This window comes from Pollachius pollachius, assembly GCF_949987615.1.
Source record: "Pollachius pollachius genome assembly, chromosome: 1".
In the NCBI taxonomy this organism is placed as follows: Eukaryota; Metazoa; Chordata; class Actinopteri; order Gadiformes; family Gadidae; genus Pollachius; species Pollachius pollachius.
In genome coordinates, this window is record NC_136934.1 from 31,035,985 (window position 1) to 31,053,610 (window position 17,626).

Sequence of the window (17,626 nt, forward strand, 5' to 3'; positions counted from 1 at the left end):
TTCTTCTATGTCCATCTTAATTCACGCCACTGATATATTTACAGTCACTGATGCCCTCTGCTGTCTAACATTCATACAGTCGGCTCAAAGTTGAGCATTGATGGCTCTAGTTCACATGTTTACATGTTTCCCTAGGATAATCACGACCTGAAGACACATGAAGTTTGAAGAACAGAAGCAAGGGCTTGCCAGCCAGCATAGCACCACGATGTAGACAGAGCTATATTCACAAATACAAAGCACTTGCTCTGTAGTCATGAACATTCCTGGATTACTTTCCATGCTGAAATAGTTATGGAAGAATTTAATTTGAGTTACACTTTGAGATAAATATAAATATATAAAGATAGATAGATAAATATATAAAGAGAAAGATTGACCACTTGGCTTTGTCAACCTGAAGCCTGCCAAGATCAACAAACAATCTGAGGACCGGCACTCAGGAAGTGCAGATGGCTGTGTGTGTGTGTGTGTGTGTGTGTGTGTGTGTGTGTGTGTGTGTGTGTGTGTGTGTGTGTGTGTGTGTGTGTGCGTGTGCGTGTGCGTGCGTGTGTGTGTGAAAGAGAAATAGACATTAGTATTAAGCAGAGAATATGCCCTTTCTCATGAACCAAAACCATGCCTTAATATTACTTCTAAATGTTGGAAGTCATTATTTAGTTTAGACTTTGCTGTCATTCTGTGGCTTATATTTAGAATGCATTTCTAAGTTTATTTATGAATCATTAGACATAAATTAAGAAGCAGATGCAGAATTGTCTTCATATGCCAAGTGAGTGCATTACAAAGTTTGTAAGCCCATAGATTTCTGCCTCAAATTATTTTTAGCATTTGCTGTCAATGCTTCGAATTAAGTGGGCTTACTGGATTAAACGACGCGTAGATAATGAACCCCTCACATTTTAAACGGCCAGATATGCTTTGGACAAAGTTAAAAATACTATAATGTAAAACATCATGTTTATTATAATTACATATTACTTCCGTTCAAACAAACAAGCTCATTGTGGTTTTAAGAGGCCTTTCTAAAGTTACTAATGTTTGAATTTTGTTTTGCAGAAACATATATATTTAATATCCATCATCATCATGAAGTCCAACTCCTCCGATGGATGGACTTTCAACAATAAGACGTTGGCTGTGATCAACGGTTCAGGCAATGGGAGCGTGGTGGAGCCCTATCTTCAGAGACTGGCCCACCTGGACGAGGGGCTCTACCACGACTTCTACAGCCTCTGGATCACTCTCATGGTCATCAACTCCCTCATATTCCTTGTAGGTACATCCTTTTTCTTTCTGTATTTCTATTGAACTGCCAACATTACCCTCACATACACGTGTTGTGGTGTGCCTGGAGTCGTAAAAAGCAGATTTTCTCTATCTATAGCCCCCGAGTGATAATAACACAATTTAACAACTGCCATCTTGGCATCTTGTTTAAACTATCCCCACTGTCAAATGTTTTTTTTATTACTTTGCAGAATATCCTCCATTCATCTAAATGTATTTATTTAGATTATGCGTTTTTCTTCCCCTCTAAGATCCATCCTTCTTTTTTGTAGATAAGATGTAAGAGTCTTAAAGAGAGCAAGTGGAAAGGATTTAGAAATTGATCAACACAGAAAACCTCCCCTCCCGCCCTGCTCCTTCCCTATGTTTCTCTGCCATTGACAAGTGTTTCATTCACGCACCTGAGATTGACAGAAAATATTTGTTTCCTGAACCGGCCAGCGAAGAGATGCCGTGATTGGGCAGAGTCGGGAACAGTCTGTAATCTAAATTTGTGGCAGGTCAACACAAAATATATATTGTGGCACGTCAACACAAAATATATAGCAATTCAATGATTCATGGATGGCTATGGCCTATTCTGAAAATGTACACTCAAATACCTACAGTGCTTTAAAGTCATTCCCATTGTTATTCTTTCTAACGTTTTTCCCTGGTCTCTTGCGTGTGCAGGTAGGCATGGTGCTAAACACAATGGCGCTCTACGTCTTTTGTTTGCGCACAAAGCCCAAGACCACCTCTGTGATCTACACCATCAACCTGGCAGTCACGGACCTGCTGGTGAACCTCTCCTTGCCCACCCGCATCCTGCTGTACTACAGCGGGGGGACCTGCCTCCTCTGCTCCTACCTGCACATCTTCTCCTACTTCGTCAACATGTACTGCAGCATCCTGTTCTTGACCTGCATATGTGTCGACCGGTATATCTCCATTGTGCAGGTCAGTTATCAGAACTACTACTGGGTTCTACTTCTTCTTCTTCGTTACAGTTGCTCGATTATCCCAAGATCTTATGAATCCAGGAGGCAATATGCCGCTGTCTTCACACGTATAAAAGTGACCTAATGGTTTAGGATTCTGAAAGCAGTCCATTCTGCGAAACACACAAAAAAGATGGTTGTTTTTGGTTGATCCTGTAGGTCGAAGCGTCCCGCCGGTGGCGTAACGCTAACGTGGCCAAGTGTGTGTGTGTTTCCGTGTGGCTGTTTGCCATCGTGGTCACCTACTCCTTCCTCTCCACCGCCTTCCAGCACACGGGCTGCTGCGTCTCCAAGCTTCTCTTCCTCACCATCACAGAGTTCTTCCTGCCCCTCGTCATCATTGTGGTCTTCACCTTACGCATCATGTGGGCCTTGGTGGACCATCGACTCATGCAGCAGAGCAGGTGAGGTTCAGTGCTATTTGTGATAGAACCAACATGGGGTGAAACTCTGAATGTGGTTAGCATTTATTACTCATGTTTGCATAATTTCAATTTCTTTAAGGATGTATTTCCTTTAACAGTTTTTATGTAAGCAGTGCAAAATGGTTTACTATCATATGGTTAGCAGAAATACACAGTGTTTGTTGACCTTTCAAATATAACGTTGAACTTGTTTTTCCCAGGGAGAGGAGAAGGCGAGCTGTCCAGCTGCTGACGACAGTGCTCATCATCTTCACTGTGTGTTTCACGCCCTTCCACATCCGGCAGGTGAGAGAGTAATAGGTGCTAAACATAGTGTTTAAGAATATCTGTCACAGCGTCCCAGGTGTTCTCACCTTGGTACTGTGTAGATCAATCTGTGGTGCATGGCGTGATAACAATGGCGTGAGAAATGTATGCACTAACAGAATTTTAAGATGCCTTGGATAAAAAGTTTCCCCCTATACTGTAAGTATAAGTAGGAATGGTTAATCTAAAACTGTAATACCGACAGTAGTAGACCCGATGGGTGCAAGGAGATACATTACTCGTAACTATAGGTGCTAGCCAGTTTTGGAGCATTTGTAGATGCGCTCTATACAGAATGGTGTTGATCAGATCATCAAGAATAATATTTACAATCCGTGTTTGGTTCTGTGCTGCAGGTGCTGCTGTACTTCTATCCAGAGATGCCCCACCATGTGATCGTGTACCATCTGACTGTGACTCTGAGCAGTCTGAATAGCTGTATGGATCCTGTGGTCTACTGCTTTGTCACGAACAATTTCCAGGTAACACAACACAAGTGATCTTTGTCGCATTCATCCACCTTTCTTCCTTTATTTCATCATCTGATTTGTCATAATAGTTGTTATCTGTTTAGTTATACACTAAACAGTGTATAACTAAACAATTTAAAGCCTAATTATCAATTAATTCATTCATAAATTCTTTAGTCACCTAACTGATCAAGGTGCATCAATTTGAATTGGCCCTTGGTTCACATTTACGGTCTTAACAGGGCCACATACAACGCCCCCCTAACACTCAGCCATCTAAAGGGCAAGGGAATGCCCAATCCCAAGAGGAAAAACCTTGATAAGGAACACAGAGAATGGACCCAGCTTCTGCAGAGGGTTAGGAGTGCAATAGGTGCAAGGCAGATACAGAGAGTATTTTTACAAAATATTTGCCTAGCAATGAGTTTAAGATGAATAAATCCTGACTCATTTATTTATTTATGTTCATTGTTTCCCCAGTCCACCATGAGGAGTCTGTGTCGCCGTGCGGAGGCGGAGCCGAGCAGCAATGACATCATCAGCATGCACCACAGCTCCAAGGTATCTGGAGTTATGGTCAACGCCACCACTAACAACACCATCATGATGACCTCCATCATCACTGCCACCCCCGCCCCCACTCCTCTCAGAGAATCTATAACGTGAGGAACAGCCATAACACAGTGTGATAGCCCTGTCATGTGACTCCGAGAGAGGAGAAGTGGGACTTATTGCATCACTATGTTTTGTTTCTCTGCAGAAATGAAATGCAGAGACAAGTTTGACCGTGGTGACGCCAGGCTTGCTTCTTCAACACAGGATCATGAGAAACAGTTGATGATATTACAACGACTAGCACATCTAGAACAGCACACATTTACACAAAGAAGCTTTGAAACTGCCCTGTGTAGAACTGTAAGTGATCCAATGAGGGGATGTGTTTATCAGGATCAATGATCTGGCAAGTGCCAGTGCAAAGGGACCATCCTCCTCACGGACAATGTAAGAGGAGAAAATATTGTCAATAGACAACTGATTTTCTGTCCTTGAATGTGTGACTTTTCGGTGTGACGTATGACCTTTGATAATGAGACGTTCACTCACCTTAGCGACTGCCCTTGAAGGCAGAGGTATAGCTATGTCCATGTGGATCTCCGTACGGCAATAAATGTACTAGAAGATACTTTTTTTTTTTTTTTGAATACAAGCACTGTGTCTGATTATGTCATGGATATGAAATTAGGCCGTCTCCCCAAACCGTCTATGGAGAATTTTTTTTCATCCGGGGATACTTATCATGCAAATGTTCATAACTGGAGTTATGAACCAAGATATAAATCCTGCTTGTCAATATGTCATCTGTATAAAAAAAATCTCATTGTGAATTAAAATCACTTTAATGATTGTCAAGGCAAAGAAATCCATTCATGTGCACAGTTGTAAAACAAACATTGACTTCAGTGTTGTCTAATCTTTTTCTTTGATGAGACATTATTTAACCCTCACATTTCAAATTCACATGGCCCCATGGCGAGCCTGGCCCCCTAATTTTAGAAGTATAAGGGAAAATGTAGTTGGCCATCCATGAATGTACCTCCGCTTCACATTTAAACTGTTACGTAAACCTTCATGAATAAAGTTACCTAGGCCATCTTGCTACTTTTTACTGAAGTGTAAGCCTAATGTAGTGAAGGATGACTAACCATCTATTGGCCTAGTTGAAAACATTGAAAATTAAATGTTGACCATGAAGAACTTTTTGTGCCAAGTAAATTTCCCATTCATTTTCTCCATTGGCTTTTCATAAAATCGTTATATTAAGAGTTTTAAGCCTGGAAACAAGCCATTCATTCGTCAAGGTAGTCGTATCCATAAAACGTTTGTTTCGGAGCAAAATAAAAATGGGAACATGGAATAAAAAGCAAAGGTATAAGACTGTGTACATAATTTTTTGAACGACCCATTTTCTTTTTTAGGAACTACCCATCCCGTAATAGTGATGGGTCGACTCGTTCGCGCCCGAATCAGTTCGAATGAACGAATCTTTCAACACGAACGAACCGAACAGATTATTCTCTCTCGTTCGTTCTCAGACTCAACTCCTCCCAGACCCACTAGTCGCTGAGTCGCTGTTCGTTCACTGACTGTGAGTGGTGAAGAGGCTTAGTGAGCGAGCGTACGATAATACGATTCAATATCAGTGAAATTATAAATGCATGCTGTCTTTGTACTTTCTGTGTCATGCCAGATTAATCAAATATTTGAATGTCCCGTCAATTTGTCTCATTCTTTCATGGTTCGTTCTCCACCCAGGACCCCCACCATTATTGCTAAATCAAATATATTATCTTGCTGATATGTTAACCATCCATTAATCACCTAACCCCCCCCCCCCCCAGCCCCCCGCCCCCCATCCCGCTGCGTTTGGTTAAAGTTGTGATATTGATTGATGATCGACTTCCACGATCATTTAAGAATGAGAACGAGGGAGGAGCTGAGTCTGACTCAGCTGAGAACCGTACATTCCATGATTCGATTCACCGCTACCGGAAACTCGACTAGACGAACGAACGACGCTTCTTGGCGAACTGAATCAAGGAAAAGAATAATTAAATCCATCACGGCGTAAACCATTACGAACTTTGAACCATCGGAGAGCCGTGACTCCTCCCCCAAGAGGTGCGTAGTGAGTTGGGTCCGGTGACGTCAGTCACCCTCTCCGCTCTCCCAGTTTACACTTACGTAGTATATACCAGTGAGACTGATGGGCAAAGTGACCAGGAGGACACCCGCTGCTGCTCTTAGTGCCTCCAGAGGAGTAACGCGAGTCTTATAACACCTTCGTTCACGAAGTACCTTCCGAACGCGAGCCACGCGACAGGTACGTGGCACGAGTCACTTTATTTACAGGTGGTTGGTTCACGTGGTGACGGAGCAGCGCTACAGCTGGTAGCTAGCCTCGGCTCGCTGACCTGTGGATGGATCATATAACGCAGAGGTGCCCAGGTCTTTTCGGCTTGCGAGCTACTTTCAAAATGAGCAGGTCATAATGATCTTCCTACATTAAAATATGCTAAACATACATTTATTCATATATACCGAGTACATACTCGGATGACTTGCACTGAATGGAGTAAGCCAGCGTTGCATAGTCCGGACAGAGGCTGCTGGTAGCTGGTCTCAAGCAGGCTTCAAAATGACATCAGTCATGGTGGAATGGCATTTGCACTTGCACTAATCTTCATGAGGGAAAAGGCTGACTGGCATAAATGAAGATGAGCCAAATAATGCGTTCAAGACGTTAGCACATTTCCTCATGTTTGCATACTTTTCCTTCGAGAGTAAGTTCCAACATTTAGATGGAGAAAGTTATTCTCATAGTTGTATACAGACCAGTAGATACTGGTGTTTACCTCTGTACACTCACGGGTCCTCCAGACGCAGTGTTTGGACTCTAAAGTTGTGTGTGTCTGCAAAACATTTGATGAAGATATTGTTCAGCCATTCCGATTTCCAGTAGGAGTTAGAGAAATGTATAAAGATATTCCTTAGTATTGTTTTTCTGCAGATTGTCCGATTGTTTTTGCTTATTACCTGTTTAATGATGTAACTAAAAGAAAAAGTTAATTTACATGAATTTTATACAACTTTGTGTCTGTATTAAGTATTGAATGTATGTATAATCTCAGAATCTGTATGTTGTAAACCGCCTGACTAAAACAGTTTGACTTCCCTGTTCTATCCTTTTTCTCTTTCACAATAACTGTAGCGACAAGCATTCCCCAGGACAGAATCAATCATTGCTTGATTACTGAAACACATATTTTCTGTCTGATACATTTTTTTAACTGGCACTTTTTCTTTTTCTTTAGATGACTAAGGGATTTAGGGCTATGCTAAGGAGCTGACCACCAATTCACCTGCTCCGCTGATAGAGTCCTTCACCCAATATACCAAAAAGGACAGCATTCCCCCGAAACACAGCCAACACACCACAGTCTGCACAGCGTCTTTGGTTTTTCCAAATTCTAACAGAAACTGCACTGACTTCCACTGAGCTACTATGAATCAGAGCGTTGATCTTGGTATCGGTACAAAGTGTACACAATAATACTGTAGGATTAGACTACATAACTGTGAAATCAATTGAGCTATTTGTTTGATTTATTTTGAACCTCATGTGTGGTAAAGTCTTCAACAGCAGATTATACTGCAGCTCAAGTGAGGGTCTCATGGTCGTCATGGGAGTATCAGCCAGTTTGCTTTACATGTAAATCCCCATAATTGGAGAAGGAGGAACCGGACTGGCATTCATAAGCAGTAAGACATAATTGTATTTATTTATATGGAGTTGTAATTTAAGGATGAACATGGATGCTACATAACGGGCATAAGTTAAACTGAATCCAGCCCCTTTGTGCAGTGCAACAATAAAGATTCAAGATTAAGAAATTGAATATATAATACAAGTAATAATATAAGTTATTATATTAATTGAAGTGAAGTCACATGTTCACATAGTGAGTTACATATCAAAGATAAATACCCCTTTAGCAAAAATGGTTCGTCAGAGGAGCATACCTCCTCTGATAGAAGAGGAAGAAGAGGAGGTGACTGGGGACCAGGAGGTCAGGAGGTTACCTGAGACAGACAAGCTGATGGTTGTTCAGGAGAGACAGGACGAAGACGAGGGTGAAGCCAGACCAGGGAGGATCTCCGTGCGACGCTGGCTGATGCATGGAGCGGTGATGTTTGGACGGGAGTTCTGCTATGCCATGGAGACCGCCCTGGTGACGCCCGTGCTTCTGCAAATAGGTAGGACCCCCTGACGCTTGTGTGCCGATAAGAATGGAGTTGATTGTATCGATACGTTAAAATGAAGCACTAGAACCAGTGATGCTATTGAAATATTAGCATGAATAAACAATGACACTATGGCACTCCTATTCTAATGGAAACAAAAAGTTCTCATAGTTGAAGGTGATGCTGACATTCAATGAAGTGACGCATGAACAAAGTTTCAATGATTTAACAAGTGCTACCCAAAGCTTTTATCACAATGATTCAGAATAAAAAATAAATAGAAATAATATATTCTCTGACCTTGCGCAACAAAAGCACAGTGCGGCTAAGAATGCTGTCAGGAAAAACGATATAGCTTTCAAATCTTCTTCCATCCAGAGATGGCCTACCCAGGTTTCCCAACAGTAGCCAGCCAGTGGCTATGTTGCTTGTTGCCTGGTTTGCCACAATAGCATAGCAGGACAAAGGCCTCTACCCCTGGATAGGTAATGGTACGACAGGAATGTCCAACAAAGCATATTTTTACAGTGCTCAGAATTTCATAGAAATGTTAGCTTGCCCTTAACAAAAGCGCTTTAGAAACACAATTCCTATACTGTGAATTGTATTTGTTTCTTACACTGCTGGGTTCAATCCCCTAAAACTGGAATACTGCCTGTGTTGATCATTAACAATTGTTCTAATAATGGATCATTCTTCCAGAGGAAGTTTGTTGATGTCTTTGATCCTTCTCCTAAAATCCAAATAACATAGATTGTGGCATAGCATGATGATGATGATAATTACCAGCAAAAAATGAATCGTTCTTTCAGATTGTAATACATTCAAGCAGCACAGGTAAATCAATACCATGCCTTTCAACCATTATTGCTGAGTAGAGCTCTTTTTTTGATTAGCCCTGTTTGACTAAGGAGTCTCTGGAGTTCTGACCAGATTACAGTGGGTGGACACTATAACAGTGAAGACTTTATTGCTAGGTTTTAATTGCACCTCTTTCTCCTTTATAGTTTTCTTTAGTCAAGCATCTCCCACATGCTTAGAAATTAGAGGTCTGTTCGACCTTATTGATTTATCTACCTATAAAGAAAAGATTTTTCATCAAATTCCTATTATAGTGTGAACAAATTCAACATAAATTGCATCAAAGTGTCTTCTTATGACAGTTAACACGTCACATGCTAGAATGCCTAATGACGAGAGAAATGTTGAGAATGGTGGATAGAGACAGGGAGGCTGACAGTGATATTTATGCCACAGACTTCTCTGTGTGTCTTTTATTATTTATGTGTGAGGAAATGCTGGAGCAGAACAAGCCCAAACGGGTACACATTCGCATGGGAACCTGCAGGCCACTTCGTCCAACCACATTTTAGAGGATCGAATGGGCCTTCTATACTACCGATTTAATTTGCTCCATTTCATTATCATATCCTGTATTATATCCTGGGTGCTCTAACTCCAGTCAACAAAGAAAGTACTCCTATGGGACTGAGCCTTGTACTGTAATGTTATATGTTATACAAACAGTCAAGAGCTGGTATGCACTATGCAGAGGGGGGGGGGGGGGGGTATGCTCAGCGTAGCTACCCTCCCATCCATTATGTGTGGGTAAAGAGGACAACAACGTTTTCCCAGTTGATTCAAACTTAGTTCCCACATGACAATGATAGCAGTGTGTTATCTTGAGGTCTCCAAGTTACTACTTCACGTTACTACTTCTGGATTTATATGGAAAATCTCTGGAGAAATATAGTGCCATAAAGCTGTTTAGTATTTTTACATTTTTATTATCTTGTTTACAAGATCATCTTGACATGCTGATAGTGTAACATTGTTTGTTAATCATTGCACAAATTATTGAACAAAGAGTACAAATGTTCTATGTCAGGTTTGAACAGGCCCTGAGATTCATGCCATGTAAAGTGTAACACTAACCAGTTCCCCACAGAAGTGTCTTATCTTTAAAAGTCCTGACTTTACAATGAACTGCCGCAATTTTTCAGTACTGTGCCTTTCATGGCAAATAATATTATTGAGTTATGCGTCACTGTGTGCCAACATAGTGCTGTCCAAGATGTTTTTTATTCAATACTTAGTATTGAGTTTATTTTGAGGTGTAGTTAAGGACATGCTTGTCTGCTAGAAAGCTCTTCCATAACTGTGGTTGAAACGCAAACAGTTCAATTAAAACAGTCTTCTGTCCTAGACTCATTTAAAACCTCACAATCCTGACCCAGCAAGCAAGATTTGGCTTGAAGAGCCAAAAAATAAGACTATATTTCCCATTCCTTTGAACCTGGGCCTTATCTGACATGATGAATCTTTTTTCCTCAAGGACCAATAAGGTCCATCGGGGTAGATTATTATATACCTTGAAAGTTTTGGAAAACTTGAAAATATCGCAAAATCCGCCCCGTAAGCCCAATTGCCAAATACTTCTCAATACTACCCGACCATGTTTTATTTTTTTTTATTTTGACTATATAAAAAATGTAAGAGCTAATTTTTGCGAAAATACGAATATGCATATGAGCCACCATTATTCAACCAAACTTAGTGCTCAGAGAACCACAGAGGCCTAAAATTCAAGGGCCGCTATTCCTTAAGTAATGAGGACAGTTTTGTTTTGATAGCTAACAAACTGATGTCACAAGGTCATTTTCATGTCGCAGGTGCTCTCCAAGCTATTTCTTTATAAAGGAAGTCAATGTTGAAAAAAAACGCTGACTTCAACCATTCCAAAGGCAAACAACTCAGGGTGGTCAAAGTTGGTACACGTATAGAAACTGCATGTAATCAGGCCTCCAAAAACTAAAGTACCTCTTCAGTGACGAGGGATGGCATAACTCGTAATCAAACTAAAACTCAATAACAAGTCCACTTCAAAGTGGCCCAGGGACTTGAAACTTGCCATGCTCGCACGTTAGACTCCCTAGCATTAGCATGACAGCATGCTCGTGGAATATTGCGCACACGACAAGTTGGCACAACCGCATGCATTCCTTCAGAAAATGCACATGCGGCAACATGTCTAGTTTCCTCGATATTCTTCATTCCTCTTTGTGCAACAACGGCAAGAAAAAAACCAACACCTGGATATTTCCCAAGAATCTGGATTCCCAAGGTTTCTCTGATTCCTTCCATGTTTTCTCGGTGTTTCCAGGCCTTCCAGAGCAGTACTACAGTCTAACCTGGTTCCTCAGTCCCGTCCTGGGTCTGATCTTCACTCCTGTGATTGGCTCGGCCAGCGACCGCTGCACCCTCCGGTGGGGCCGGAGAAGACCCTTCGTCCTGGCCCTCTGTGTGGGCACTCTGCTGGGCGTGGCCATGTTTTTAAATGGCTCTTTAATAGGTGAGGACCTCGTGGTCTGATGACATTGTTCACGCCTGGCACGTGGACATGTTCTCTGTGTACATGAGTGTGTGTGTGTGTTTAACTGTTGCACTGCGTTCCCAGGCCTCGCCATAGGCGACACTCCAGGTAGCCAGCCAATAGGCATCGTGTTTACGGTGGTGGGTGTCGTGGTGCTGGACTTTTGTGCTGACGCATCCGAGGGACCAATCAGAGCGTATCTTTTAGATGTTGCTGACACAGAGGAGCAGGACTTGGCCCTGACCATCCACGCATTCTCTGCTGGTAACGATCACGACGTGTCCCATTAGACTTGAATAAACACTAACATCTCATTAAAAAATATGCCGCAGTGGTACAGCGCCCTACCTCCACCTTTTTGTTGCTCATGGAACAAACTTGAATACTTTGCATATTTTGCACACTTTGGAAACTTTGCGAGTTCTGCTGCATGATGTGTATGTCTCCCTCTTATTTCTTCCTCTCAGGCCTCGGGGGAGCGGTGGGCTACATGCTGGGTGGTCTCGACTGGACCGGAACGCTCTTGGGGAGCGTGTTCAAGTCCCAGGAACAGGTCCTCTTCATCTTCGCAGCGTTGATATTCAGCGTCTCGGTGGTGCTTCACCTGTTCAGCATCCCTGAGCAGCCACAGGACCCCGCAGAGGCCACCACCGCGGGGGACGAGGACTCGGCCAGCCAGCTGTCTCTCAGGCCCAATGGCAACGCTCTTCCTTACATCGACAAAATTGTTGAGGAGGAGGACACCCCGCATGACCAAGACAGAGCTGGTGCCGAGCAGGACAATGACATGGACTTCTTCAGCGTGGAGCGCGAGCGGAGTAAAAGTGATTCAGTCCTGGCAATGCCGGAGGCCACCATCAAATTGGATGCTGACCTTCACCCGGACTCACATAATTTCCTGCCTGAGGCGAATCCCTTCCTGTCAGAGACACTGGGAGAGTTGGATGGAGCCTTCGCACCATCTGATGATGGTGGTCGTTCTGTCTGTTCAACTCTTCTGCCTTGTAGTACTGTGCCCCCTACTGGCGTGATAGTGGAATTACAGCCAGTAATCCATTCTCTGACCCGACCATCAGATAATCATCCGGACAGCCTGAACAAAAAGGTGCAATACACTTTTATTATTATCATTGAGGCATTTCCCACTTTTGGTCGGGCATTAATTCACAACTATGATCCTGAATCCTGTCTTTAGAGTGGTCTCGTAGATAGGATTACAGTATATTCTATACTTATAATACTATAAATAACAACTCAGTACTCAATACAGCCATAAAACCTTTGTTCTCTGATCCTCCTTTTACAGAAATGGGTATCTCACTCTTCTCAGCCAATAATTTCTTCTCGTTTATTTCAGTGCCAGCCCAAGACGGTAAATGGAGTCAAACAGGGTGCGTCTCCTACTGCTTACTCTCCCCTAGCCAATCGCTCGGCCCCTACAAAGTTGGGGACTCGACTTTTAAATACGTCAAACCCACCTCGACCCCACCCTCCCACCTTCTACAGACAAGTATGGTTTCATCATTTGAAGTTTGAATTCGAAGATAAATGAATGCATTTTTATATTCCTCTTTAGCCTTTAGTTCCATATGAATGAGAAGCCCTTGTTATTCACCTCCCCCCTGCAGCCCTCCTTCACCTTCTCGTATTACGGACGGGTGGGAACGCAGCCCCTCCGCAACCGCCGGCTCAACCCGGGGCTCCACCGGCCCGTCACGCTGTCCCGCAGTCTGAACGACCTCTCCACGCTCCGCCCGCATGCCCAGAGGCCCGAGCTGCAGCACTCGGCCAGCAGCCTCTCCTCCGAAACTCTGGCCAGCGAGGGGGAGGGCGAGGGCGGCACCACCGTCCGACTCCTGTGGCTGTCCATGCTCAAGGTGAAGCAGGAGGGGTCAGGAGGCTGATCTGCTCCAGGGGAAGCAGGAGGGGTCAGGAGGCTGATCTGCTCCAGGGGAAGCAGGAGGGGTCAGGAGGCTGATCTGCTCCAGGGGAAGCAGGAGGGGTCAGGAGGCTGATCTGCTCCAGGGTTTGTCTGTAAAATCACTCTTCTATGTAGTGGTGAAATGGCCTCCATTTAGAGTGGTGTCTGTTTGGCCTTGGAGTACAAACACGTCCTTTTTTGTACTCCAGTGAAACACAAGTGTCCTAAAGTCCAACCCAATTCCTCCGTTCCCCATGATCTACCATTAGCATTGACCCAAAGTGTTGGCAACGACCACGAGTATGACGGCATGTGTCTGTGTGTCCTGGACAGATGCCGAGGGAGCTGTGGCGGCTGTGTGTCTGCCACCTCCTCGCATGGTTCTCCTATTTGGCCATGGTTGTGTTTTACACAGACTTCATGGGACAAGTCATCTTCCAGGGTGACCCCACGGTAAGACATGTGTGACAAACAGACACATGGATGATAATCAGTGGAATAGGCGGCCTCTCTGGGGTAGAAGATATCGTGTTTGTTTGTGTGCAGGCTCCATCTAATTCTACAGAGCTGCAAAACTATAACAGAGGAGTGCAGATGGGCTGCTGGGGACTGGTGGTCTACGCTGCTACAGCTGCGCTCTGCTCTGGTGAGCTTCACTTTATGTAAAAACACACTCTAGGTCTGTTCTGATCTCCTCACAAAATCAACACATTATAGAGAGCCCTCATTGAATCTCTCTTTCTCACTCTTCTCTCTCCAGCCATCCTTCAGAAGTATCTTGATAGGTTTGATCTCAGCATCAAGATCATCTATGTGGTTGGAACTTTAGCATTTTCAGTTGGTGAGTCTCTTACCAGCGTAGAATATACAGCATTTAAGTTTTTGTGTATTCATTTCTTTTCATTAAGATATGTTATAAAACGCTTTCCCCCCTCAATTTAGGAACTGCTGTCATGGCAATCTTCCCTAATGTGTATGTTTCCATGGTGATGATCAGTACCATGGGTGTCATCTCCATGAGTATCTCCTACTGTCCATATGCCTTACTAGGACAGTATCATGAAATCAAAGAGGTAACACGCACGCATACTCGATGAAGCAATGATTTGTTATTTTAAAGACCTTTGTTTTGCTCATTTACTGATTGCATTTGTTTGCTTTTATTTGCTGTTAAACAGTATATTAATCACAGCCCTGAAAAATCTCGACGAGGTTTTGGTATTGATTGTGCAATCTTATCTTGCCAGGTGAGTGTTTATTTTAATTGTACATGTATTTATTATGATGTAATCATATAAACTACCATATCAGTTATATAATTGAAGTAATCCAGCTGGATGCACACAATTCAATGCATAGACATGTTGTTATTTTTGTTGCATTGTTTCATAATTTATTAGTATGTACTTCAGGTCTGTATTGAAGAGCCTTTAAGGTTGAGTGGTAGAATGTTGTGGAAGCTTGGCTGCTATTATATTGCGCTGTTCTGTGTAAATGGTAGGTGGTCTTCTGTGTTTTATTCCCAGGTGTACGTCAGTCAGATCCTGGCCGCCTCGGCTCTTGGAGCGGTGGTGGAGGCAGTGGGCAGTGTTCGTGTCATTCCCATGGTGGCCTCCGGGGGTGCATTTCTAGGGTTCCTCGCTGCCTGTTTCCTGGTCATATACCCTGAGGCGGTGGCTAGCAGCTTGGAGCAGAGCATGGTAGCTCTGCAAAAGGAAACTGACGACGGTGCAGAAAGGAACAATCAGGGGACAGCTAAGCTGAAATCGATTGATTCTGCAGAACCAAGTGTTGTTGGTGCGGAGTACAAGCCTACTGTGTGAGTGGGGTTCAGGTTCATTGAATCTGTCCCCAGATCACTTGAATAAAGTGTTCATAACTATTGGACTCTGTCTTAACACACCGTATTCAGAAGAAGTAGGTTCCATGATGTGACTTTGACATGCTTGAGTTGATTTTGGAGTTTTGAGAAAGTGGAAACCATGGCAACCTCAGGGATGGTGTTAGTGTTTGGATGTGTTTTGTATTATGAATGAATGTTTTTGTGCTAGTTTACTATAGTCAGTTAAAGCACACAGGTGCACTAGTCATGAAATATTTGTTCAAATTAAATATTTATTATTTTACCTATCGATGCTAAGTATATTTGGATGGCAAGCAAGTACAGCACCGCTAGAGTATGAAACAATAGTTTAGTATGACTTTTGAAAGAAATGTCCTTGACAAGTTTCAAATAGCATTGCTAAACTGCTAAACCAGCAACTGTGTTGAAAAGACATGTGAATGTATTTGTGATGATGACTTAATGACCTGGGTTTTACAAAATGTTGTATTGCACTCTTTTTTTAAATTCAAACCTTGGTGCTGGACGCATAACTCTTTTGTCTATTTGAGGAAAGGGACTTTAAGGTTGCTGTCAACAGACAGCGTTTTCTCTGAAATCGGAAAGCAAACATTTTTTAATGTATTTTTCTGAAAGATGTCACCATTGCTTTCATACAGTAACATACCGTTTAGGAAGCCACATGATCAAGAATTACTCTGGTTGTCATGAGTTACTAAGTTGAACCTTGTTTTATGGCCTCTATACTTTTTTAGTTGAATTAAGCACATGTATGTTGGTTTATCCGTAATGTAGCTTTTCAACACGTAATTAATTTAGGGGTTTCAAAGTGTTTCAATAATGAATTGTGGTTCCTTTGAACTCTAATGAAAGTCAAGTTGATACAGCCTTTTGACAACTATATTTCCATTGGCTATTGAAATGATGGAGCATAAAGGAAGGTAAATTCTAAAGAAAATGGTGTTCATGTCGTGAGCAGAGGACAGCATGGAAATAGGACACTGTAGAAATAAGGTCTTTGATAAATGCCTTTGGCAATTTAGTGTTTTTTTTAGTCTCAAAATAACTAATAAATATGTTTGATCATATATTTGACTGAAAGGTGTAATTTGAGAGGTATTTCTTATTAATCAAGAAATGCATGGAAGGGGAGAATCGTTTGATCCTTGCTTGATCCATCCCTTTGTGCCTGAATCATAAGGATATAATCCTTGTACCTGTGACGGTTGAAACATGCATGTTTATATGTATAAAACATACATATATATGTATATTTTTATATATATATTTTTTATAAGATGAAAGTGTTTGCTATTAGAAATTGTTTTGTGTCTTTATCCCAGTTTTATATTTTTCTATTTAGTCAATAGTGTATTGTGCCTTTTGCAGATTTGGCAATTGCCTTACCACTTACTGAGTCTTTTGTACTATTAGAAGTATTACCTTTAACCAATATCCTCAAATGCAAACTGTTGATGCAGGTCATTTTGTACAATCATATTATTCACACTTGAATGCCAACTTGCTTTTAATAAAAAACGAATCAACCCCAACATGTCGAAGTTTAAATCAATTAAATTATTTCATCAATCAGTATTCATAATAACACCAATTTGAAATGGTGATGTTGTATAGCCATCTCCACCATAAAACATGTAGTTCATTGAGAATGAATGAAGAGGAGTGCCCACGTGGGTGTGACCAGAGGGCGTGACGGAGCGGGGTGCCGTCGTCGTTCACGTGTGCAGAACTAATTTACCAGTCTCCGCCTGACCAATCAGGGCGTATGTTTGTTACACGTTTGAATTATTTTTCTTTAATAGGTCCATGGGATTACCACTTCGATTTATAATAAGGAAGATGGAAATAACCGCATACTGCTACTCAGATGAACTTCAAGCCGTACTTCCCTTGTTGCCGTTTAGTTCAAAGCTGCGTGCTGCATATGGCATTAACAAGAACCTGAGCGGATGAACTATCAATCAGGCAAGGTCAGTAGATAAAAGTCAACCTATGTATCTGCATCTGTCTATGTACATCTGTGTATCTGTGTCTGTGCATCTGTATATCCGTGTATTTGTGTGTCTTTGTATCTATGTATCTGTATATCTGTGGGTGTATCTGTCTGTCTATATATATATATGTATGTATGTATGTATGTATGTATGTATGTATGTATGTATGTATGTATGTATGTATATATATATACCCCTCC

General features: G+C 42.2%; 2 protein-coding genes across 3 annotated transcripts; both read left to right on the plus strand.

The window, feature by feature from the left end:
• Positions 1–1,089: 1,089 nt before the first annotated feature.
• On the plus strand, positions 1,090–4,137 carry LOC307086885 (G-protein coupled receptor 20-like; the record flags this gene model as incomplete). Its single annotated transcript, XM_079752233.1, has 6 exons — positions 1,090–1,275; positions 1,963–2,229; positions 2,430–2,674; positions 2,896–2,980; positions 3,358–3,483; positions 3,952–4,137. 6 exons carry the CDS (start codon positions 1,090–1,092, stop codon positions 4,135–4,137), a joined length of 1,095 nt encoding a protein of 364 aa, XP_079608359.1.
• A 2,089-nt stretch (positions 4,138–6,226) lies between these two features.
• On the plus strand, positions 6,227–16,953 carry LOC307076757 (solute carrier family 45 member 4-like). 2 transcript variants are annotated; one of them, XM_079737863.1, is made up of 14 exons: positions 6,227–6,352; positions 7,344–7,791; positions 8,026–8,286; positions 11,438–11,626; positions 11,732–11,911; positions 12,115–12,752; positions 13,005–13,157; positions 13,276–13,524; positions 13,902–14,021; positions 14,115–14,214; positions 14,329–14,409; positions 14,511–14,641; positions 14,747–14,815; positions 15,095–16,953. In XM_079737863.1, exons 3-14 carry the CDS (start codon positions 8,031–8,033, stop codon positions 15,389–15,391), a joined length of 2,463 nt encoding a protein of 820 aa, XP_079593989.1. In that variant the 5' UTR covers positions 6,227–6,352; positions 7,344–7,791; positions 8,026–8,030; the 3' UTR covers positions 15,392–16,953. The 2 variants fall into 2 exon arrangements, with proteins under 2 accessions (XP_079593989.1, XP_079593988.1); XM_079737862.1 differs by having other exon boundaries at positions 7,344–8,286.
• Positions 16,954–17,626: the final 673 nt, after the last annotated feature.